This window comes from Gopherus evgoodei, unplaced genomic scaffold, assembly GCF_007399415.2.
Source record: "Gopherus evgoodei ecotype Sinaloan lineage unplaced genomic scaffold, rGopEvg1_v1.p scaffold_52_arrow_ctg1, whole genome shotgun sequence".
NCBI classification, from domain to species: Eukaryota; Metazoa; Chordata; order Testudines; family Testudinidae; genus Gopherus; species Gopherus evgoodei.
The window spans coordinates 1,456,674-1,479,609 of record NW_022060073.1 but is presented as its reverse complement, the minus strand read 5'-3'; the positions used below and the strand labels follow the sequence as shown (position 1 = coordinate 1,479,609).

Genomic DNA, 22,936 nt, shown 5'->3' with positions numbered 1-22,936 from the left:
GCCTTTGCCAGCTGCCCCAGGGCCAAGGGCTGCGCAAACGCCAGATTCCAAATGAGGGGGCTCCTAGGATGGGAGATGGAGCCGGCGGGGAGCTGCCTCCCCCGGCCCCATTGCCTGGACAGTGACAGCTCCCAGGGGACAGGGTGCAGGGCGCAAGCAGTGCAGTAGGCATCATCAAGCCTGCCATGCGGCTCCCTGTGTCATGGGCCCATTCACTGCCCCGCCAGGGACCACACGCCCTCAGCCTGGGGACGTCGCACTCGTCACATGCATCCTCCCTAACCCCAGCAACGTTCTCTTGCACGCACACTGCCCCCCATTCCCCACGGCCCCGAGCGCTGATGCGCCTCCTGCTGGCCACTTCAGCAGCACTGAGTGGTACTGCAGGCCCTACATAAACTGTGGCCCAGATTTTCAGCTGGAGACAAATGAGGGCTAGCCACAGTGGGATAGTCAGAGAGGACATGGTGCATGATAACTGCCCCCTGGGCTGGGCAGCTCCAAGATCTACATGGTACTAAGGACTTGTCTACACTTCAGAGTTAATTTGGATTAAGTAGAGTGTGAATTTAAAGTGCACCAGCTATTCTGGACTAACTCCATCAGGTGCACAAGCCCCAACAGACTGAGTCTCACAGGAGCGCAGGGATCAGAATCCCCACTGGGCAGAGGGGAAACTGAGGCACAAAGAGAGGGAGGGCTCACTCTAAGGCATCACACTGCATCATGAACAGAATCCAGAAGTCCTGGCTCCTAGCCCTCCGAGCTCTAATCACTAGCCCCACATTACCCTCCTAGTACTGGGGGTAGAACCCAGGAGTCTTGGCTCGACCCCCTGCTCTAACCACTAACCCCCCCCCACTCCCCTCCCAGAGCTGGGGGGGGAGAACCCAGGAGTCCTTGCTCAACCCCCCGCCGCTCTAACCACTAGCCCCCACTTGCCGCCCAGAGCTGGGGAATAGAACGCAGGAGTCCTGGCTCCCAGTCCCCTCTGCTTTAACCAGTAGACCCCACTCCCCTCCCAGAGCCGGGAGAGAACCCAGGAGTCCTGGTGTCCAGCCCTGGCTAAGGCTCCAGCCTCCCCCGGCCAGGCTGTGGGGCCGAGGGGCTGCCCCCACGGGCTGTTCCGGCGCCGCCCCGGGGGCGCCCCTCCGCGCTCAGCCCCAGCCCGCCCCTTGCGCCGGGCTGGCCTCTCTCTCCCTCCCTCCCTCCCGGAGCTGGGCAGGGCCCCCGGGTTCCTCCCTCCCGGCGGGCTGGGACCGGGGCCGGGCAAGGCGGGGCCGGCGCGGGGCTCCCTCGGCAGGAGCTGCCCGGCCCGGCAGAGCGGGGCGCGGGGCTGAGCCATGAGCCGGCTGGACCTGGACACGCCCGCCTGGCGCTGCTGGCCGCCAAGGAGGACATCGGCAGCCGGCGCGTCTCGGCCGACTGGTGAGCGCCGGCCGGGGCTGTGCTGGGGCAGAGACGGGGAGCGGGGGGCCATGTTGGGGGGCGCTGTGCGGGGGGCAGTGGGCGGGGGGCTGTACAGTGGCAGAGAAGGGGTGGGACGCTGTGCGGGGGCAGTGGGGCTGTACAGTGGCAGAGAAGGGGTGGGGCGCTGTGCGGGGGGGTGCAGAGGGGGTGAGGCACTGCGGGGGGGCAGTAGGGCGGGTGTGTGATGAGTTTTCGGAGACAAAACAGACTTTCCTGGAGCCCTTTGCTCCTCGCTGAACTCCGCGGTGTCCCCCCCCTGCCCCTTTGGTGGGGTTGTGAGACCAGGAACCTCCAGGCAAAGCTGGTGTCACTGGCGCTGCCCTGAGCCCAGGCCTGTGAGGTCCTGGCCCTTCTCCAGGAAGTCACAGAGCCGCTGGGCCTGCATTCTGTGCGCTGCTCCCACGCGACAGGGAGCAGGAGCTGGGGAAACTGAGGCACTGAGCAGGCAAGTGCCTTCCCCAAGGTCACACAGCAAGTTAGCATCAGACCCAGAACCCAGGTGTCCTGCCTCTCAATCCCCGCCACCGCTGGACTCCAGTCTCCCCACAGAGCTGGGAACGGAACCCAGGAGTCCTGCCTCCCAGCCCCCACTGTTGGAAAGCTGGTTGGACCGCAGGGTATTTGGGGAAAGCAGTAGCTCTCACTGCCAGCGAACAATTCCTGTTTGAACCCGCACCTCTAGCAAGGCGCTGCCAGGCTGGGCTGCCTTTAACCCGCCCCTCCCAGCTGCCTCTGCCCTCCCACAGGGAGTCACCCCCCCCCATGGCGGGAGCACCGATTTCCCCTCCCCCAGGACAGTGGGATTTCTGCAAGCGGAAAATGTCGAGGTTGCAGTTCTGCGGAGTGGCCGACTGGGGTTTTGGGGGGGCTAGTGAGTGGGAGGAGGGAAAGACGGGGAGAACCTGGTTATGAAATGACCGTGGATTTTGGACTTGTTTTCCAAGCTGCTTAACCCAGAGGAGTTCACAGCACTCACAGGACAGGAGCTGGGCTGCTGAGCTCTGCTCATCCACGGTGTGGCTCTGGGGAAGGCCATAGGGGCAGGAGAATGGACCTCCTACAGCAACAATTCTGTCACCTCCCAGCAGGGGCGCTGCGGAGGGCGGGGCAGGAGCACTGGCTGTGTGGGGGAGTTCCCAGCTTCTCCACCCCAGGCCTCTCCCAGCAGGGGGTGCTGTGGGGGGGTGGAGCAGGAACGCTGGCTGGGGGAGGCTCCTGGCTCCTCCAGCCCCGGCCTGTCCCAGCAGGATCCCACAGCACACAGTAGCGCCACAGGGCAGGGACCGTGGGTGCGTCCCAGCAGAGGGATTCAGGGGAACTGAGCGAGTTATCTGGGTGAGGATTGAGCCAGGACTCTGGGGCCATCGCACTGCCCTGGGGTGCCCCCTCTGGTCCCGCAGTGGCACAGGGACGCGCCCCGTGGAGACGTGGTCTCTGCCTGCAGGAGGAGCTGGGGCATGTGTAGAGCCTTCAGCCCAGTGTGTTGGGGGTCGTGATGCTCTGTTTTCTGCCCTGGAGCATGGTGCCCAATCTCGCTCCCTCGCAGGCGGCGGCTCTGGGGCTAAGGCCTTGGCCTCCAACAAGTGCATTGGAGTGAAATAGACGTTGGGGCAAGCAGCCGTCCTGGCACCCCCATGCTCTCCAGGAAGGAAGCCCCCCCATTAACTCACCCTCCACACCAGGTTTCAGGGTAGCAGCCGTGTTAGTCTGTAGCCGCAGAAAGAACGGGAGGACTTGTGGCACCTTAGAGACTAACACGTTTATTTGAGCATGAGCTTTCGTGGGCTCCAGCCCACTTCATGGGATGCTTGGCAGGCCAGGCTCTCTGTCCCCGGCACAAGGCAGCAGGAAAGCCCCCAAGCCCACAGGTTTGCCCTTTGACGCTGGGCCCAGGCTTGGCTCTGCAGGACAGGCTCCCTCCAGTCTCCGTCCCCAGCGCCCCTCCTCCCTCCCCACTGTGCTGGGACGGGAACAGGGCTTCCTCCAGAAACCACATGCAGCTCTGTGGCTTGGGCTGTTTCTCTTTGGGCGCAACTGAGTGGTGACGTCGCCCTGTGGGACGCTGGGTGCGAGCCAGGTGGGAATGCAAGGGGAAGCGGCAGGCAGGAGCCTGGGCGGGGGGAGGGGAAGTGTCTGAGCCTTCATCACCTTATCTTCCCTGCCCCTGCCCCCCACCCCAGCGCTCTGCCCCTCACCCTGACTCTGGCCAGCTCCCAGGAAGCTGGCGTGTCTGCCCGAGGGCAGGAGCAGCTCCTGCTCAGGCCTGTTTGCCTGGACGCTGCTAGGTCTGCGGGACACCACCTGCACCCTGGCACCGGGGCATTTTTACTGTCAGTGCAACAACACCCTCCCCCGGAGGCTGGCACCCATATCCTGCACCCCGTCCAGGCACCAAGGCGCCTGTGTCAGTGAAAGCCATGCCCAGCGCGTGGCCCAGCTGTGCTGTGGGAAGCCAGAGCAGCTCCAGATTTACACCAGAGCAGGATCCCACCCCTGTAGGTCTGGCGTGCCAGGCCTGCCTGTGTTCAGATGAACATGCAGAGCCACGTGTGTTCCCAGAGCTCCACAGCTGCGTGTGCTCGGAGCGGAGCGTGTTGTCACATGTACGGGTAATTGGAGCCGCGCAGAGACAAAGGGAGCTGGGGGAAGCGCAGGCGGGTTGGGGAAGGCTTGGGGAGACAGCCTCCCTAGAGAGAGGGATTCAAGCCAGCTTCTCTCTGCTCTAGCACCCCAGCTGGGCTCCAGGCTCCTGCCCCAGTCTGGCTGGCTTGGCCAAGAGACACCGAAAGGGCCGTGATGGGTCCCAGCACAGGGGGACTGGCCTCTAGGGCAGCTTCTGTACGTTACTCCCCCCATGAGTCCCCCCCTTGCTGGGCCTCAGGATCGCTTCAGATGCACCGCAGCGGAAGCTGAGCAAATTAATTGAATATGTCGGGTCTTGGAATGGCAGCATTGTAGGAAACAGGGCCAGAGAGCTGGGGGGAGCTCCTGGCTGCTCCAGGCCAGCCTCTCCCAGCAGGGGGCGCTGGGGGGAACGGGGCAAGTGCTGGGTAGGAGGGGGTGCTCCCAGCTATTCCAGCCTGGTCTCTCCCAGCAGGGGCGCTGTGGGGACAGGGCAGGAGTGCTGGGTATAGGGGGGATGCTCCCAGCTACCCCAGTTGCAGCCTCTCCCAGCTGGGGGGAGCGGGGCAGGAGTGCTGGGTATGGGAGGGGTCACTCACAGCTACCCTAGTAGCAGCCTCTCCCGGCAGGGGCACTGGGGGGGGGCAGGGCAGGATCCCTGGCTGTCAGCAGGGAGATGGGGAGGGGAATCAGTGTGGGAGTGCTGCCCACTGGGGGCTGTTCATGGGTCATGTGCACCCCTTTGCGCTAAACCAGGCATGGGGCCCAGGCGGCGGGTGTGTGCTCTTGCCACAGGTCCTCCTGCCATTGTGCCGGATCCTGTAGCCCTGTTGTCCTGGAGCGGATGCTGCTGGCTGCACTCCCACGCACTGAGCCAGGAGGGGCTGGGGCGGGAGAGGGGCTGGCTGGAGAAGGGGCTGGGGTAAGTGGGGCAGAGGGACGGGCGAGGGGCTGAGCAGAGGAGGGGCCAGGATGAGGGAGGGGCTGACCATCTAATCAGAGGAGAGGTCGGGATAGGAGAGGGGCTGACCAGGATGGGGGGGGGCTGACTAGAGGAGGGGCTGGTACGGGGGAGGGGCTGACCGGAGGAGGGGCTGGTATGGGGGAGGGGCTGACCAGAGGAGAGGGGGGTGGGGGAGGGGCTGGTATGGGGGAGGGGCTGACCGGAGGAGAGGGGGTGGGGGAGGGGCTGGTATGGGGGAGGGGCTGACCAGAGGAGAGGGGGGGTGGGGGAGGGGCTGGTATGGGGGAGGGCTGACCGGAGGAGGGGCTGGTATGGGGGAGGGGCTGACCAGAGGAGAGGGGGTGGGGGAGGGGCTGGTATGGGGGGGGCTGACCGGAGGAGAGGGGGGAGGGGCTGACTAGAGGAGGGGCTGGTACGGGGGGGGGGCCGAGGAGGGGCTGGTACGGGGGAGGGGCTGACCGGAGGAGAGGGGGTGGGGGAGGGGCTGGTATGGGGGAGGGGCTGACCGGAGGAGAGGCGGGGCCTGCAGGTGACCTGGGGCTGTCTGGCCAGGGGCAGGGCAGCTGGAGCTGGGGGACTAGGAGGTGAAGTGTTTGGGGCAGGGGCCGGTGCTCTCCTGTCCCATTGGCCCCAGAGCAGGGGGCATGTGCCATGAGGAAGCCCAAGTCACCAGGGTAGGAGAGGACCCTGCTGCCCCTGGCTCCGGAGCAGTTTGGGCCCAGGCTGGGTCCTGGCCCCCCACCCCCCAAGCTCTTTCCTATCTGAGCGTCTCAACAGCCTGACTTCCTGCAGGAAAGCCACTTCCTCCGGGCGTGCTGGGCAGGGAGCTGGGGCGGAGGCGGGGCGGGACAGGAGACCTTTGCAGTTTGACCCCAGCAGCTGGGGATGGAGCAGCCTGTGCAGGGGAGGGGCTGGCGCTGGCCGTCGGGATCTGCCTCTGGCAGTGCAGCTACGCCCGGTAACCGACAGCAGGCACCTCCCCGCCTCCGCTGGGCTAAAGGACAGCTGCAGCGGTCGGGGAATGCAGCAGAGCGAGGCAGGGTGGGCTATGGTGGAGGGGGATGGAAGGGAGATGGATCTGCCCCAGAGCCCTGGACAGGAGATGGGAGGGGAGCATGTTGCCCTGCCTGAGCCCCCTTTGGACTCTGTATTGCACTAGATGTGCAGGGCGCTGGCCGTGTGCCGCTGTGTCAGATCCCCGGCTGTGTTACGCAGACGCCCCATGCAGCTCCTGTAGGGCAGAGCTGGACTGGGGGTGCTGTGGGGTTACCAGCTGACAGCCAGGGCCTTGGGCATGGCAGGAAGCTAAAGGAGCGGCCTTGGATCATAGAATCACAGAATATCGGGGTCGGAAGGGACCTCAGGAGGCATCCAGTTCAACCCCCTGCTCAAAGCAGGACCAATCCCAACTAAATCATCCCAGCCAGGGCCTTGTCAAGCCGGGCCTTAAAAACCTCTAAGGAAGGAGATTCCACCACCTCCCTAGGGAACCCATTCCAGTGCTTCACCACCCTCCTAGTGAAATAGTGTTTCCTAATAGCCAACCTAGACCTCCCCCTCTGCAACTTGAGACCATTGCTCCTTGTTCTGTCATCTGCCACCGCTGAGAACAGCCGAGCTTCATCCTCTTTGGAACCCCCCTTCAGGTAGTTGAAGGCTGCTATCAAATCCCCCCCTCTCTTCTCTTCGGCAGACTAAATAACGCCAGTTCCCTCAGCCTCTCCTCATAAGTCATGTGCTCCAGCCCCCTAATCATTTTTGTTCCCTCCGCTGAACTCTTTCCAATTTTTCCACATCCTTCTTATAGTGTGGGGCCCAAAACTGGACACAGTACTCCAGATGAGACCTCACCAATATTGAATAGAGGGGAATGATCACGTCCCTCGATCTGCTGGCAATGCCCCTACTTATACAGCCCCAAATGTCATTAGCCTTCTTGGCAGCCAGGGCACGCTGCTAACTCATATCCAGCTTCTCGTCCACTGTAACCCCTAGGTCCTTTTCTGCAGATCTTCCCTACAGGGAGCCTGTCACAGGCCTGGGCACTGTCCCTGGAGGTCTGGACTGTCTCTATCCTGCCAGACTCTGGATCCAACCTCAGGGCTCGGGCTGTCAGTATAATGGGCTGGTGCCTGTGGAGGGGGTTGCTGGGATGGGGGAACAGGTGCTTGAGCTGGGGGTGGTGGAGGAGAAGATTGGTTGCCCCAATATCCACCCCTCCCATCTGACCTCCCCTTCTGCCCCACTCCAGGGCCATCTTTGCATATGGGAAGCACAATGAGCTGAAGCTCCTGGACTCGGGAGGTAAGAGGTGCCTGGGCACTGGATCCACAGCCCCTCTCCTAGCTGACTGACCCGCAGGATTCCACAGCTGGGGAGCAGTCTGGCAGCTCTGTAACACCCCCGGCAGCATGGGCAGGTGTCCCGCTGAGAGTGCCGAGGGGCTAGAGAGCCCTGCCAGCGCCCCACGCCAGGGCTGCACTCAGACACAGGAGAGATTCGTCAATAATCACAGAACTCGGCCTCGCTGTCACAGCTCACCTCGGCCCAGCGCCCCCTGGGGCCAAGTGGGGCCAGTCCTGGACGCCAGGGAGAGCCCCCACCCACTCCCTGCGGCCCAGCACCCCCTAGTGCAGCACCGACTTGCCAGGGAGAGCCCCCCTGCTGCCCCCTGCCCTGCTCCCTAGCAGCCTAGTGCCCCCCTGGGGGGCCAGCCCTGACTGCCAAGGGAAGAGCCCCCACCCACTCCCTGCGGCCCAGCACCCCCTAGTGCAGCACCGACTGCCAGGGAGAGCCCCCCTGCTGCCCCTGCCTGCTCCGTGCAGCACAGCGCCCTCTAGTGTCCCCGTGGGGCCAGCTGTGCCTGCTGGGGGAGAGCGCCCCCTGCTGATCCATGACCCTCCCTGCAGCTCAGCGCCCCCTAGTGCCTCCCTGGGGCCAGCCCTGACTGCCAGGGGAGAGCGCCCCCTGCTCCCTGCGGCCCAGCACCCCCTAGTGCAGCACCGACTGCCAGGGAGAGCCCCCCTGCTGCCCCTGCCCTGCTCCCTGCAGCCTAGTGCCCCCCTGGGGCCAGCCCTGACTGCCAGGGAGAGCGCCCCCTAGTGATCCATGACCCGCTCCCTGCAGCTCAGCGCACTCAACACTTCTCTGCAGCTATCCAGCTGCCGTTTCCTGATCTCTCCTACCTCCCTGGCCTCTCTCCATGGAGCCAGCTAAGGGAGCTGCCCTGGGGGCGGGGGGGGCACGGTGTAATAAGGATGCATAGGGAAGCTGCCCCAATGCCCCTCCCCCAGACAGGGAGGTGGGGCAGCCAGCGGTGGGGGTCTGCCCCAGTGCCCCCTGGAGCACTGGGTGGAGGGCTGGGCCCTGCTGACACCCCCACCTCCCTCCGGTCTTATTGCAGCCGGCGGGGTAGACGAGCTGTCCGGGAAGTTCTCCAGTAGCAGCGTCATGTACGCCTCTGCCGTGTCCAGGACCCCAGCTCCGGGCAGCCCCGCATCATCCTCATCAACTGGGTGAGAGTTGCAGGCGGTGGGGGGCATGGCGGGTCCCAGCCCCAGCTGGGGAGGGGGTCCATTTGCCCTCTGCTGGGGGCCAGACTTACTGGGGGTGCTTATAGTACCCTTAATGCCTGGGTTGCTGCTTGGTGGGACTCGGTCCCCGGTTGGGAGGGCTGGGGCCGGCGTATGGGACTGGGTCCCTGGTTGCGGAATCTGGGGCTGGTTGGGGGCTGGGTCCCTGTTGGGGGGGTTGGTTGGGGAGCAGGATCCCTGTTTGCAGGGCTGGGTCCCTGGTTAGGGTTCTGGAGCCAGTTGGGGGGCTGGGTCCCTGCGTGGGTTTGCTTGGGGGGCTGGTGCCTGTCTGGGATCACAGATGGCTGCTGCGGCCCCAGTCCCAGGCTCCTCACCAAGGCCACGAGGCCTCCCCACCCGCTGACCTCACCTCGCTGGCAGGACCCAGCAGACACAACTGCTTCTCGTTCCCGCTCACTGGGGCGGGGCGAGGGGGGGCGCAGGGTGGGGAGACTCAGTGGATGGGCAGGTAGCAGGAGAGATTCGGGGGCAGCAGGGGGGCCACATATGGGGCCATTAAGTGGCTCCTTGTCTCTCCCAGCTCCTTGGCATCTGACAGGGTGGTGGTGGGGTGGGGTGGGCTGCGTAACCCCCGCTGCAGGTCTATGGGTGTGTGCAGCCCCACATCCCGCGTGTGCTGCCCCAGACGCAGGGAGCTGCGTGTGCCCCACGTGCCCTGGCACAGGCTGCACTTGAGTTCCAGACATAGGCCCCGCCCAGGGTGCAGGCCGTTCTCCATTCTGCACACACAGCCGCAGCCCCCCTGGAGGGCCAGCTGGGGGGGGCTGGGGCAGCAGGCACTGAGCACCCCCACTTCCACTGCTTCCAGCCCTGGCCTCTCCCAGCAGAGAGCATTGTGGGGAGCGGGGCAGGAGCCCTGGCTGTGGGGGACGCTCCCACCCACTCCAGCTTTGGCCTCATCAGCACATCGGGGTGCTTTCTTGCCCCCGACACCTGACTCCCTGGTTCCAAGAGCTCTGGATCATGGTGCCAGCTGCCAGGTCCCCCTCACCCAGCCCTGGGGCTGTCTGAGCAGAGCAGGCGGCAGATCTGCTGCCTGGGGGAGCCCCTCAGCGAATCGATACCGTCCCGGGGTCTGTGGTTCTGGGCAGCAGGGCCCCGCCATCCGGAGCAGGGCGTGTCCCTCTTGTCCAGACAGACCCTGCGCTCTCCATCTCCGGGCAGCATTCCCGAAGGACAACTGCACGCTGCAGGGGTCAGCTGGGGGTGTGTGGGTCTGTAGGGTGTCTGAGGAAGATCAGGGGGACGGGGGAAAGTGGGCACTTTGGCCAACTTAGGGGAATGGAGGGACACTGAGGAAGGGAACAGCCATGCCCCACAGGGGAGTGGACTCTGAGGGAGCCCCAGCCCTGGCGCCGAATGCAGGGGACGGCCTGCCAAGCTCAGTGACATTCTGTACCCACAGGGAGGAGGGGGAGCCGGGTCTCTCCTGGGGGGGCCCTTCTCCAGGGGCTGCAGGGGGAGCGCACGGCAGCCAGCCGCGGAGGCGCAGGGGGTGGAGTGAGCTGGCTCGGCGTGGGTCCTGCGCTGGCACTGGCTGCCCGGCTGAGCCGATGTCTGCTTGGTGCCCAGGTGGGGGAGCAGGTGCCGGAGTCCCACAGACAGACCTGTGCGGGGCATCTGCCTGCCATCAAGGCCTTCTTCAAGGTGAGCTCCTGCCCGCTGGGGGCACCCCAGGGAACGCTGGGCACTGAGACAGGTCCATGAGAGAGAGGGGTCACAGAGACTGTCGCAAAGCGGGCGCTGTGGGGGCGGGGCAGGAGCGCTGGCTGGGGGCAGGGGGCTGCTGGCCACTCCAGTCCGGCCTCTCCCAGTAGGGGGCACTGTGGGGGGGGGGGGCTGGAGCACTGGCTGTGGGGTGGGGGCTCCTGGCCACTCCAGCTCCGGCCTCTCCCAGTAGGGGGCACTGTGGGGGGTGGGGCAGGAGCACTGGCTGTGGGGAGGGGGCTCCTGGCCACTCCAGCTCCGGCCTCTCCCAGTAGGGGGCACTGTGGGGGGTGGGGCAGGAGCACTGGCTGTGGGGGAGGGCTCCTGGCCACTCCAGCTCCGGCCTCTCCCAGTAGGGGGCACTGTGGGGGATGGGGCAGGAGAACTGGCTGTGGGGAGGGGGCTCCTGGCCACTCCAGCTCCGGCCTCTCCCAGTAGGGGGCACTGTGGGGGGTGGGGCAGGAGCACTGGCTGTGGGGAGGGGGCCTCCTGGCCACTCCAGCTCCGGCCTCTCCCAGTAGGGGGCACTGTGGGGGGGTGGGCAGGAGTACTGGCTGTGGGGAGGGGGCTCCTGGCCACTCCAGCTCCGGCCTCTCCCAGTAGGGGGCACTGTGGGGGGTGGGGCAGGAGTACTGGCTGTGGGGAGGGGGCTCCTGGCCACTCCAGCTCTGGGCCTCTCCAGTAGGGGGCACTGTGGGGGTGGTGTTGTCCAGCAGCTCCGGGCTTGGCTGTCTCGCTGCCCCCCCCCCCAGCCCCTGCCACGTCCCTGGTGTTTGGCTTCACTTCTCTCAGACTCACTCCCTATCCCTCCCTCAGCTCCCCCCCCCGCCAGCTCAGACCCCTGCCCTGGGCAGGCCCCTGGCCTTTGGATGCTTTGGTCAGCACATTCCTGGTGCTGCCAACTCAGGCTCTGCCGTTCCCAGCCTCGGCTGCGGTTCCTCCTGGCCCTGGAGCTGGGGGGCTGCACCGGCTTTCCCCAGGCAGGAAGGGGGTGGGGAGCAGCTGGGGGCCCCTCTCCAACCCCTCCGCGGCCCGTCTCTTGTTTGGGTCTGTCCCGTTTCCAGTGCTGGAGCCTTAGCTCGGTGCACAGGTGCTTCCCTCCCCCCAAGGCAGGAGCAGGCCCCGGTGAGTGGCCCTGTCTGTCCCGTCCTCCCCCAGCCCGGGCACCCAGCCCCCTGCGTGGCCTAGCCCAGGGGAAACGGCTCAACCATCTGGAGCCCAAGAACCTATCAATAAGTGGGAGTGGAGCCGGGGCTGGGCAGGAATCTGCCAGAGCCAGGCTGCAAACCAGCCAGCCAGCGTCCTGCCCCATGGGGGGGCACAGGCCGGAGCTGGCATGGAGCAGGCTGCATCCAGGGCCTGCGCCGGGGAGAGCTGGCTCCCCCCTTCCCAGGCTGTGTGCTGGTTCCCCGGGGGGCGCTCCCCGTGTCCCAGGCCTGGGGCGAGCAGAGCTGACGCTGTCCTCCCCTCCCCTGTGCAGGAGGCCAGCCTGGTGCTGGGTGCCCGCCGCCCCGATGAGGTGACGCAGGAGGGGCTGCACCGTGTGCTGTCCCAGCTCGCGCCAGCCGGGGGCAGCGCCTCCAGGCGAGCACCAGCCAGCGGCTCAGAGGAACTGGTGGTGAGCAGGGGGGCAGGTGGGGCTGGCAGGGGGTAGGGGAAGTGCAGGGATTGGGGCCAGACGGACTGATGCTGTGGGGTGTTTGAGGGGAGGGGCTGTTGGGGTTTCCCTGCAGATGGGCCAGGCTGGCATGTGCTGCACCGGGCGCAGACAGGAGCCCAGCTGGTGCAAGGGGGGGGTGACGCCACCTGCAGGGCCCTGGGACCCTCCCCCCTCACTGAGCTGCCATGACCCAGCACAGGGATGGAGATGTCCTAGGGAAGGGGCTGCTCTGAGCCCTCCTTGGACACATTTCTGCCTCTCCCCGCAGGGCAACCAACTACAGGAAAACGAACCCCGCCCTGGAGATCCGCAGGACCAAACGGGATTCGTTCTGGGCACAGGCCGAGGTGAGCAGACAGCGCAGTCCCAAGAGACCCCCTGCTCAGGGGCGTGAGCCCTACCCCAGGCCCTGCCCCATGCCTGTGTAGCCGGGAACTGCCCCCACAGCCAGGCCTCCTGCCCCGCTCCCCACAGCGCCCCCTGCTGGGAGAGGCCGGGGCTGGACTAGCCCAGAGCTCCCCACACAGCCAGGGCTCCTGCCCTGCTCCCACAGCGCCCCCTGCTGGGAGAGGCCGGGGCTGGACTAGCCCGGAGCTCCCCCCACAGCCAGGGCTCCTGCCCCGCTCCCCACAGCGCCCCCTGCTGGGAGAGGCCGGGGCTGGACTAGCCCGAGCTCCCCACACAGCCAGGGCTCCTGCCCCGCTCTGCACAGCGCCCCCTGCTGGGAGAGGCTGGGGCTGGACTAGCCCGGAGCTCTCCCCACAGCCAGGGCTCCTGCCCCGCTCCCCACAGCGCCCCCTGCTGGAGAGGCTGGGGCTGGACTAGCCCAGAGCTCCCCAGGCAGCCAGGGCTCCTGCCCTGCTCCCCACAGCGCCCCCTGCTGGGAGAGGCTGGGGCTGGACTAGCCCGGAGCTCCCCACACAGCCAGGGCTCCTGCCCCGCTCCCCACAGCGCCCCTGGAGCAGCCAGGGGAGGTGTAATGAGGAGGGGCGGGAATGCTGAGTGAGTGGTCCAGTGGTTCTCAGACTTTGCTTTTCATGGAGCACTGGTGCGTCCCCGCAGTACTGCCCTTGGGGAGACTTTGGGAGCAGGGCTGGCTGGAGACGCGGAGGGGGGTGCGGGGGGGCTGGGCCAGGGCCAGGTGGGAGCTCTGCGCCTGGCTTCGGGGATGGGCCCTGCCCCGTGCTGGAGGCTGTTTGGGGTCCCCTGGAGCTCGGCGCCCTGTGCTGTACGCAGAGGGAAGAGGAGCAGCGGAAGGAGGAGGAGCGCCGGCGGCTGCTGGAGGAGCGCAAGCGCTGGGAACGCGAGCGCAGGGAGGAGGAGAAGAGAGAGGCGTCTGAGCGAGAGCGCAAGTTCAAGGAGAAGGAGAGGCTGATCGAGGAGCAGAGGTCAGTCCCCCAGCCTGTCCCCCGGGGCTGCCATGCCTGGCGCCCCTGCCCATCCGCAGACCTGCCTGGGAGCCCTGCACCTGGGCCGAGCCGGGCCCAGCCAGGGCTCACGCACTCCTAGGCTGACCCGGGGCCCGTCCTGCCTCCCTGGCTCTCTCTGCAGGAAGGAGCAGGCACGGCTGGAGGCTGAGGAGCGGAGGAAGGAGAAAGCCCGATGGGTGAGTGGAAGCAGCGCCCGCCCTGCCCCTACGTCAGGGAGCCAGCACTGGGCTGGGGCCGGCGGGGGAGCCTCCTCCAGGGAAGGGCTGGGGCTGCCAGGCAGACGCTGAGAGGGGCTGGGGGCAGCGCCGGAGCCGGCGTGGCACAGGCTGAGTACGGAGGCGCAGGAGGTGCACAGGGCGTCTTGCGGCTGGGGGCTGGCAGGGCAGGGGAATCCGGCCCCAGGAAGGAGCATGAACCGAGGCAGGCAGCGGGCAGAGGACATGGGGGCCCATCTCCCTCAAGCTGCCCCCACAGCTGGCGCCCCAGCTCTCTGAGGGTCTCTGCTTTATCCTGTCCCAGGAGCAGCAGCAGCGGGAGCACGAGGAGGCCATGCGGGGAACCGGTTCCGGCGCAGCGAGTCCATCGAGAAAGGCCGTGGTAAGTGGTGGGAGCCTATAGAGAGCACCCCCTGCTGGGCCAGGCCCGTCTAGCCTCCTGCCCCCCTACCCGGGCCAGGGCACCCTCTGCTGGCCGGGCCCGTCCTCGCCTTCTGGCCCCCACCCAGCCAGGGCGCCCCCTGCTGGGCCGGGCCCGTCCTAGCGTCCTGCCCCCCTACCCGGCCAGGGCACCCTCTGCTGGGCCGGGCCCGTCCTAGCCTCCTGCCCCCCCACCCAACCAGGGCGCCCCCTGCTGGGCCAGGCCCGTCCTAGCCCCCTGCCCCCCTACCCGGCCAGGGCACCCTCTGCTGGGCCGGGCCCGTCCTAGCCTCCTGCCCCCCCACCCGGCCAGGGCGCCCCCTGCTGGGCCGGGCCCGTCCTAGCCTCCTGCCCCCCCACCCGGCCAGGGCGCCCCCTGCTGGGCCAGGCCTGTCCTAGCCTCCTGCCCCCCTACCCGCCAGGGCGCCCTCTGCTGGGCCGGGCCCGTCCTAGCCTCCTGCCCCCCCACCCGGCCAGGGCGCCCCTGCTGGGCTAGGCCCATCCTAGCCTCCTGCCCCCCCACCCGGCCAGGGCACCCCCTGCTGGGCCAGGCCCGTCCTAGCTTCCTGCCCCCCTACCCGGCCAGGGCACCCTCTGCTGGGCCGGGCCCGTCCTAGCCTCCTGCCCCCCTACCCGGCCAGGGCACCCTCTGCTGGGCCAGGCCCGTCCTAGTCTCCTGCCCCCCTACCCGGCCAGGGCACCCTCTGCTGGGCCGGGCCCGTCCTAGCCTTCTGGCCCCCACCCAGCCAGGGCGCCCCCTGCTGGGCCGGGCCCGTCCTAGCCTCCTGCCCCCCTACCCGGCCAGGGCACCCTCTGCTGGGCCGGGCCCGTCCTAGCCTTCTGGCCCCCACCCAGCCAGGGCACCCTCTGCTGGGCCGGGCCCGTCCTAGCCTCCTGCCCCCCTACCCGGCCAGGGCACCCGCTGCTGGGCCAGGCCCGTCCTAGCCTCCTGCCCCCCTACCCGGCCAGGGCACCCTCTGCTGGGCCGGGCCCGTCCTAGCCTCCTGCCCCTACCCGGCCAGGGCGCCCCCTGCTGGGCCAGGCCCATCCGAGCCTCCGGCCCCCCCACCCGGCCAGGGCACCCCCTGCTGGGCCGGGCCCGTCCTAGCCTCCTGCCCCCCTACCCGGCCAGGGCGCCCTCTGCTGGGCCGGGCCCGTCCTAGCCTCCTGCCCCCCCACCCGGCCAGGGCGCCCCCTGCTGGGCCAGGCCCATCCTAGCCTCCTGCCCCCCTACCCGGCCAGGGCGCCCTCTGCTGGGCCGGGCCCGTCCTAGCCTCCTGCCCCCCTACCCGGCCAGGGCGCCCCCTGCTGGGCCGGGCCCCTCCTAGCCTCCTGCCCCCCTACCCGCCAGGGCACCCCCTGCTGGGCCAGGCCCGTCCTAGCCTCCTGCCTCACTACCCGGCCAGGGCGCCTCCTGCTGGGCCGGGCCCGTCCCAGCCTCCTGCCCCCCTACCCGGCCAGGGCACCCCCTGCTGGGCCAGGCCCGTCCTAGCCTCCTGCCCCCCTACCCGGCCAGGGCACCCTCTGCTGGGCCGGGCCCGTCCTAGCCTCCTGCCCCCCCACCTGGCCAGGGCCCCCCTGCTGGGCCGGGCCTGTCCTAGCCTCCTGCCCCCCCACCCGGCCAGGGCACCCTCTGCTGGGCCGGGCCCGTCCTAGCCTTCTGGCCCCCACCCGGCCAGGGCGCTCCCTGCTGGGCCAGGCCCGTCCTAGCCTTCTGGCCCCCTACCCGGCCAGGGCGCCCCCTGCTGGGCCGGGCCCATCCTAGCCTCCTGCCCCACTACCCGGCCAGGGCGCCTCCTGCTGGGCCGGGCCCGTCCTAGCCTCCTGCCCCCCCACCCGGCCAGGGCTCCCCCTGCTGGGCCAGGCCCGTCCTAGCCTCCTGCCCCCCTACCCGGCCAGGGCGCAGGCCCGTCCTAGCCTCCAGCGCCCCTACCCGGCCAGGGCGCCCCCTGCTGGGCCAGGCCCATCCTAGCCTCCTGCCCCCCTACCCGGCCAGCGCACCCCCCTGCTGGGCCAGGCCCGTCCTAGCCTCCTGCCCCCCTACCCGGCCAGGGCACCCCCTGCTGGGCCAGGCCCGTCCTAGCCTCCTGCCCCCCTACCCGGCCAGGGCACCCCCTGCTGGGCCAGGCCCGTCCTAGCTTCCTGCCCCCCTACCCGGCCAGGGCACCCTCTGCTGGGCCGGGCCCGTCCTAGCCTCCTGCCCCCCCACCCGGCCAGGGTGCCCCCTGCTGGGCCGGGCCCATCCTAGCCTCCTGCCCCCCTACCCGGCCAGGGCAACCCCCTGCTGGGCCAGGCCCGTCCTAGCCTCCTGCCCCCCTACCCGGCCAGGGCGCCCTCTGCTGGGCCGGGCCCGTCCTAGCCTCCTGCCCCCCCACCCGGCCAGGGCGCCCCCTGCTGGGCCCGGCCCGTCCTAGCCTCCTGCCCCCCCACCCGGCCAGGGCGCCCCCTGCTGGGCCAGGCCCGTCCTAGCCTCCTGCCCCCCCACCCGGCCAGGGCGCCCCCTGCTGGGCCAGGCCCGTCCTAGCCTCCTGCCCCCCCTACCCGGCCAGGGCGCCTCCTGCTGGGCTGGGCCCGTCCTAGCCTCCTGCCCCCCTACCCGGCCAGGGCGCAGGCCCGTCCTAGCCTCCAGCGCCCCTACCCGGCCAGGGCACCCCCTGCTGGGCCGGGCCCGTTCTAGCCTCCTGCCCCCCTACCCGGCCAGGGCACCTCTGCTGGGCCGGGCCCGTCCTAGCCTCCTGCCCCCCCACCCGGCCAGGGCGCCCCCTGCTGGCCAGGCCCGTCCTAGCCTCCTGCCCCCCCACCCGGCCAGGGCGCCCCCTGCTGGGCCAGGCCCGTCCTAGCCTCCTGCCCCCCCACCCGGCCAGGGCGCCCCCTGCTGGGCCAGGCCCGTCCTAGCCTCCTGCCCCCCCTACCCGGCCAGGGCGCCCCCTGCTGGGCCGGGCCCGTCCTAGCCTCCTGCCCCCCTACCCGGCCAGGGCGCAGGCCCGTCCTAGCCTCCAGCGCCCCTACCCGGCCAGGGCACCCCTTGCTGGGCCGGGCCCGTCCTAGCCTCCTGCCCCCCTACCCGGCCAGGGCACCCTCTGCTGGGCCAGGCCCATCCTAGCCTCCTGCCCCCCTACCCGGCCAGGGGGCCCTCTGCTGGGCCGGGCCCGTCCTAGCCTCCTGCCCCCCCACCCGGCCAGGGCGCCCCCTGCTGGGCCAGGCCCGTCCTAGCCTCCTGCCCCCCTACCCGGCCCGGGCACCCTCTGCTGGGCCGGGCCCGTCCTAGCCTCCTGCCCCCCCCACCCGGCCAGGGCACCCTCTGCTGGGCCGGGCCCGTCCTAGCCTCCTGCCCCCCCACCCGGCCAGGGCGCCCCCTGCTGGGCCGGGCCCGTCCTAGCCTCCTGCCCCCCCACCCGCCAGGGTGCCCCCTGCTGGGCCAGGCCCGTCCTAGCCTCCTGCCCCCCTACCCGGCCAGGGCACCCTCTGCTGGGCCGGGCCCGTCCTAGCCTCCTGCCCCCCCACCCGGCCAGGGCTCCCTCTGCTGGGCCGGGCCCGTCCTAGCCTCCTGCCCCCCCACCCGGCCAGGGCACCCTCTGCTGGGCCGGGCCCGTCCTAGCCTCCTGTCCCCCCACCCGGCCAGGGCGCCCCCTGCTGGGCCGGGCCCGTCCTAGCCTTCTGGCCCCCTACACGGCCAGGGCGCCCCCCTGCTGGGCCGGGCCCGTCCTAGCCTCCTGCCCCCCCACCCGGCCAGGGCTCCCCCTGCTGGGCCCAGGCCCGTCCTAGCCTCCTGCCCCCTACCCGGCACAGGGCACCCTCTGCTGGGCTGGGGCCCGTCCTAGCCTCCTGCCCCCCCACCCGGCAGGGCTCCCCCTGCTGGGCCAGGCCCGTCTTAGCCTCCTGCCCCCCCTACCCGGCCAGGGCACCCTCTGCTGGGCCGGGCCGTCCTAGCCCTCCTGCCCCCTACTCCGGGGGGGCCCCTAGCCTCCCTTCCCCCTACCGTCCAGGGCGCAGGCCCGTCCTAGCCTCCAGCGCCCCTACCCGGCCAGGGCGCCCCCTGCTGGGCCGGGCCCCTCCTAGCCTTCTGTCCCCCACCCAACCAGGATGCCCCCTACTGGCCTGGGTTCATCCTAGCCTCCTGCCCCCCACCCCGCCAGGATGCCCCCTGCTGGCCCGGGCCCGTCCTAGCCTCCTGCCCCCCCACCCGGCCAGGACACCCCCTGCTGGGCCGGGCCTACACTAACATCCTCCCCCCTCAGGCTGGGCCCCCACCCCCAGCCCCCTGCCCGGCCCCTCGGGGCCCCCCTCACTCTCTGTGCATTGCAGGAGGCGGCCACGCTGGTCTCCCAGCGCTCACAGAATCCCCGGGACTTCTTCAGGCAGCGGGAACACTCCAGCTCCACTTCGGGTGCCCAGTCGCCCCTCTCGCCCCTGGGTGTCAGGCCAGGTGAGTGTCTCAGCCCCCAGCGCGGGATTCGGCTTCATTTCCTGTCCCGAAATGCTGCCTGGCTGGGAGCCCTCGGTGCTGCCGCCTGCAAACCGAGTCTGCCATTTGCTGGGGGCATGAGGGAGCTCTTAGGGGCCTATGGGTTAAGCAGCTGCCGTGTTGCACCCAGAGGTGGCTGCATGGCAGTGGTGGGTGATGGTGCAGGAGGGGCAGTGGAAGCAGGTACTGACAGTCTCCTCTGTGCTTTCCCCCCAGGAGCACCCCACAGGCCCTACCTGCGCTACCAGCGCAGCCTGACGGAGTCTGCCTACATCTTCCGCCGGCCAGAGCCCCCCACTTCACCGGGTGACTTCCTCCCGGCCCCCTCCAGCCCTCGCCCCACTGAATCCAGCTCCAGCAGGGCTGCTCCTCCTGACAGTCCACGCAGACCCACACCCGTGTCCCCCACCAGCCCGCCAGGGGCCCAACCCCTGCCCCCCACCAGCCCACGCGGGACAGGGCCCCTGTCCCCGACCAGCCTGCCCAGGGCCCAACCCCTGTCCCCCACCAGCCTGCATGGGACAGGGCCCCTGCCCCCCACCAGCCTGCGTGGGGCCCAACCCCTGCCCCTCACCAGCCCACGCAGGACAGGGCCCCTACTCCCAGCTATTCAGCCCAGGACCAAAGATTCATTCCACATCAGCCCAGATGGAACCATGACTCTGCCTCCCATCAGCCTGGCTGAACCTGGGTCTCCACCCCCTGTCCCCCATGCCAGAGCCAGGTCTCCAGCCCCTGCCAGCCCCCCACCCCCTCCCAGAGCCGGGTCTCCACCTCCTGCCCCCCTTGCCAGAGCCAGATCTCCATCCTCTCCCAGAGCTGGGTCTCCATCCTCTCCCAGAGCCGCGTCTCCACCCCCTGCCAGCCCCCCACCCCCTGCTACCCCTCCCAGAGCCGGGTCTCCACCTCCTGCCCCCCTTGCCAGAGCCGGATCTCCATCCTCTCCCAGAGCCGGGTCTCCATCCTCTCCCAGAGCCACGTCTCCACCCCCTGCCAGAGCCAGGTCTCCACCCCCTGCCAGCCCCCCACCCCTGCTACCCCTCCCAGAGCTGGGTCTCCACCCTCTGCCAGCCCCCAACTCCTCCCAGAGCTGGGTCTCCACCCCCTGTCAGCCCTCCACACACTGCCACCCCTCCCAGAGCTGGGTCTCCACCCCCTGCCAGCCCCCCAACCCCTCCCAGGGCTGGGTCTCCACTTCTTCATTCTCTACCCTCTGCCACCCCCCCGTCCCCCGTGTCTCTGAGCCAGCCCCCAGATACGTTTCTGCCCATGGAGGAGGATGCCCCTTGCTTGGGTCCCATATCATCCCAGGGCCCCACTGAGGGCTCCCTGCTGGCAGAGCTGGTGCCCACTGAGGGGCCCCATGGCAGTCTCCCAGATGTGCCAACTGGGCCCCTCGCTAACCCCACTAATCCATCATTGGCTGGAGGGGAGCCTGCTCAAAGCTGCCCAGTTCTCTCCAGCGCAGAGTCCTGCTCCCTGGAATCTCTGCCTCAGTCCGTGCCCCCGTGGCCCTGGCATCCTGGCCCCTCCACGGCTGCAGCCCCCATGCCTGGCGAGGACCCCATGGCAGGTGGGTGTTCGGGGCAGAATGGTGCTGTTGCACACACAGGGAACTGCTGGGCTGAGCCAGCACTGGGGTCACCTGGGCCGGCAGGTCTGCCCCCACCCCCCAGCACAACTTCCAGCAGGAAACCTCCCAGCGGGTCTGTCCCCCCCCTCGGCACAACCCCCAGCAGGAAACCCCCGTCTAGCATGGCCCCCCACAGCAAACCCCCCCCAGGGGGAGGGCAAGGCTGCTTGGCTGGGCTGTCACTCAGAGGCGTTCTGCTCTGGGGGGAGGCGGCGGGATTCCTGAATTGCCACCAGCCAGGCAGGCAGAGTGACGGAGCCCAGCAGCCCTCCGCAGAGTGAGTGCCAGGCGCTCAGCCCTCATCCGTCTCCCTGTAGGTGGGGAGGCACCGCCGGAGCCCTCCCACAGGCCCTGCCTGGCGCCAGAGGCCAGCCTGGCGGAGCTCCTCCCGGAGTCAGGACACAACGGCATAGCAGGCAGGAGGCCGGGAGGTGGCCAGAGCTCAGTGGAGCTGGAGCTGGAGCCAGGAGAGAAGGTAATGGAGCCAAAACCTATAAGGAGTTTAATGTCGGGCTGGCAAGGTCAGGACATGGGGCCTTTCCCCCCCAGGAGGCACCAACTACACTCTGCCCCAGGGCCCCAGCCCAAGCTGGCTCAATCGGGGGGGAGAATGGGGCCTTTCCCCTCTAGGGGGCGCTGGCTCCAATCTGCCCCAGGGCAGGGGACTGGCTGGATGGGGGGGGGGGGAAGAGAATGGGGCCTTCCCCTCTATGGGGCACTGCTCCAATCTGCGCGAGGTCTGGGGGCTGGCTGGATCAGGGGTGGGGGAGAGAATGGGGCCTTTCCCCTCTATGGGGCGCTGGCTCCAATCTGCGCGAGGGCTGGGGGCTGGCTGGATCAGGGGGTGGGGGAGAATGGGGCCTTTCCCTTCTAGGGGGCGCTGGCTCCAATCTGCCCGAGGGCTGGCTGGATCGGGAGGGGGGGAGAATGGGGCCTTTCCCCTCTAGGGGCGAACTGGCTGCAATTGAGGCCCATGTCAGGAGCAGGTCCCATGTGGCGTCAGCTCAGGCTCCCATGGGCAGGTGCCCCCATTGCAGCCCCCCACCCCGACAGCTGTGCCAGGCTGCACAGGCCCTAGAGGCCAGAGTATCTGTCCCATGGGGGGCCAGTGGGAGCGCCCTGCCCCCCCCCAGTGCCCCTCTCTTTCTGCAGGGCGCCCTGAGCAGTGGTGCCAAGCTCCAGCTGCAAGTGGCGTGGGATCCCCCAGCAGGTACTGCGGCTCTGGCCTCCCCCTCTGCCCCCCCCCCACTTCGGGACTGCCCCAGCGAGCAGGGATGGGGCGGCCTGGCCAGGATGCCCTGCAGCGGGGGGGGGGGAGGGAGGGCCGGGGGCGACTCCCCAGCAGTGGCACCTGTGGCTGAGCTGCCTCTCTCTCCGCAGGGGACACAGCCTGGGTCTCTCTGCAAGGCGGCGCTGGAGGAGGGGGAGACCGTTGAGGGCCCCTCCCTCCGTACTGCGTAGACAGCAGGGGCTGCCGGACCCCCGCACTCATCCTACCCACAGAGCCCGCGTGGGCTCGGCTTTATGACTGCAACGTGCCAGGGGGCTGCTTGGATTGCACCCCCCCGGGCCCTTCTAAGAACCAGCAATTCCCCCCTCCCCCCACTCTGGGGGTGCCTGCGCTCTGAACCCCCAGCACCTCGGTCTCTGCTCGCTGGGTGAGCCCCCGACCCACCATGTTACCCTGCAACCTGGGCCGTGGCCTCCACGGCCAAATAAAGGAGCTGTGGGAACTGGCCGTGGGTCTGGCTTCTCTGCCCCTCGCACAGCCCGTGGGACCCGGACTCATCCCCACCATGGGGCCCAAGGCCACTGAGCCAGCCAGGGGGGGCATGGCCCAGCCCAGCCCAGCCCTCCTGCTGGGAACGCCGCTCGCCCCTGCGCCCCCAGCTGTGGGCAAAGCAGCCCCCCCGTGTCCATTCTCACCAGGGCCGGGGGTGTGGGCCGGGTGTGAGGCACGTGGGGCCCAGTACCCAGGTTGGCCTCACAGGAAAGGGGGGGTTGGCTGGAGGCTATGGGGTGCTGAGCAGGGGGTGCCCCACCCCAACAGCAGAGAGTGGCCCAACCCCCCTGAGCTGTTTGGGGGAAGGGGGTGGGGGGAGGGCTCCCTCATGGAGGGGGGCTGAGCTGCCTCCCTCCCCCAGCTAGCCGGACCCAGGGAGGGCAGGTTGGGCTGGGGTGGGGGGCTCCCAGTGGCTCTGGGTCCCATGGGCCACTGGCTGCTTTTGACATCACAGCTGCCTGCAGGGCCCCAGCTCACAGGGGGGTGAGGCCAGCTGGGCCCAGAGAGCAAGCTGCCCCCACCAGGGATGGGGTGTGGGGGGGAAGAGGAGCCCACAGAACACAAAGCCCCAAATAGCAGGACTGTCCCTGTAAAACCAGGACATCTGATCACCCCAGCAGGGCCAGTCCCACCCCACTCCACCCCCCTGCCCCAAATCAGAGACTGGGAACATTAAATACATTTTAATGCATATTAATGAGGCGGCTGCAGCCTCACTTCCCTCCCCCAGACAGCCAGCCCCATGGGGGAGGGGCTGTGCACACGTCTGCAGGGAAGCTGGGCTGTTTTGGGCGGGCTGCAGCTGCATGGGCAGGGGCATGGAGCCAATTCCAGGCCCAGGGGCTGGTTAGCAAGGAGAAGCCGTTAGCTGGAATTAGGGAATCCCCAGGCCCATCTCCCTCCCCTTCAGTGTCACCTTGCCAAAATAATTCCAGTTTTCATCCCGAACCCCCCGGTTCATCCTTTGCTCTGAA

The 22,936-nt window shown here is 68.9% G+C and overlaps 2 protein-coding genes and 2 long non-coding RNA genes across 4 annotated transcripts; all 4 read left to right on the top strand.

The window, feature by feature from the left end:
• The first annotated feature begins 1,368 nt into the window (after positions 1-1,368).
• Positions 1,369-8,513, top strand: LOC115643217. Its single transcript, XR_003998301.1, has 3 exons — positions 1,369-1,428; positions 7,308-7,360; positions 8,460-8,513. It is a non-coding gene; the product is annotated as an uncharacterized LOC115643217 (long non-coding RNA).
• A 1,446-nt stretch (positions 8,514-9,959) lies between these two features.
• On the top strand, positions 9,960-19,789 carry LOC115643210 (leucine-rich repeat extensin-like protein 5). Its single transcript, XM_030547081.1, has 11 exons — positions 9,960-10,034; positions 10,222-10,296; positions 11,837-11,940; positions 12,285-12,363; positions 13,253-13,404; positions 13,568-13,622; positions 13,966-14,043; positions 18,387-18,507; positions 18,763-19,561; positions 19,637-19,653; positions 19,728-19,789. Exons 1-11 carry the CDS (start codon positions 9,960-9,962, stop codon positions 19,787-19,789), a joined length of 1,617 nt encoding a protein of 538 aa, XP_030402941.1.
• Positions 13,353-14,003, top strand: LOC115643218. Its single transcript, XR_003998302.1, has 3 exons — positions 13,353-13,404; positions 13,568-13,622; positions 13,966-14,003. It is a non-coding gene; the product is annotated as an uncharacterized LOC115643218 (long non-coding RNA).
• On the top strand, positions 19,625-21,917 carry LOC115643216 (ESX-1 secretion-associated protein EspK-like). The gene is made up of 3 exons (XM_030547101.1): positions 19,625-20,119; positions 20,497-20,654; positions 21,560-21,917. The coding sequence occupies exons 1-3, from the start codon at positions 19,816-19,818 to the stop codon at positions 21,638-21,640; spliced, it is 543 nt and encodes a 180-aa protein (XP_030402961.1). The 5' UTR covers positions 19,625-19,815; the 3' UTR covers positions 21,641-21,917.
• The last annotated feature ends 1,019 nt before the right edge of the window (positions 21,918-22,936 follow it).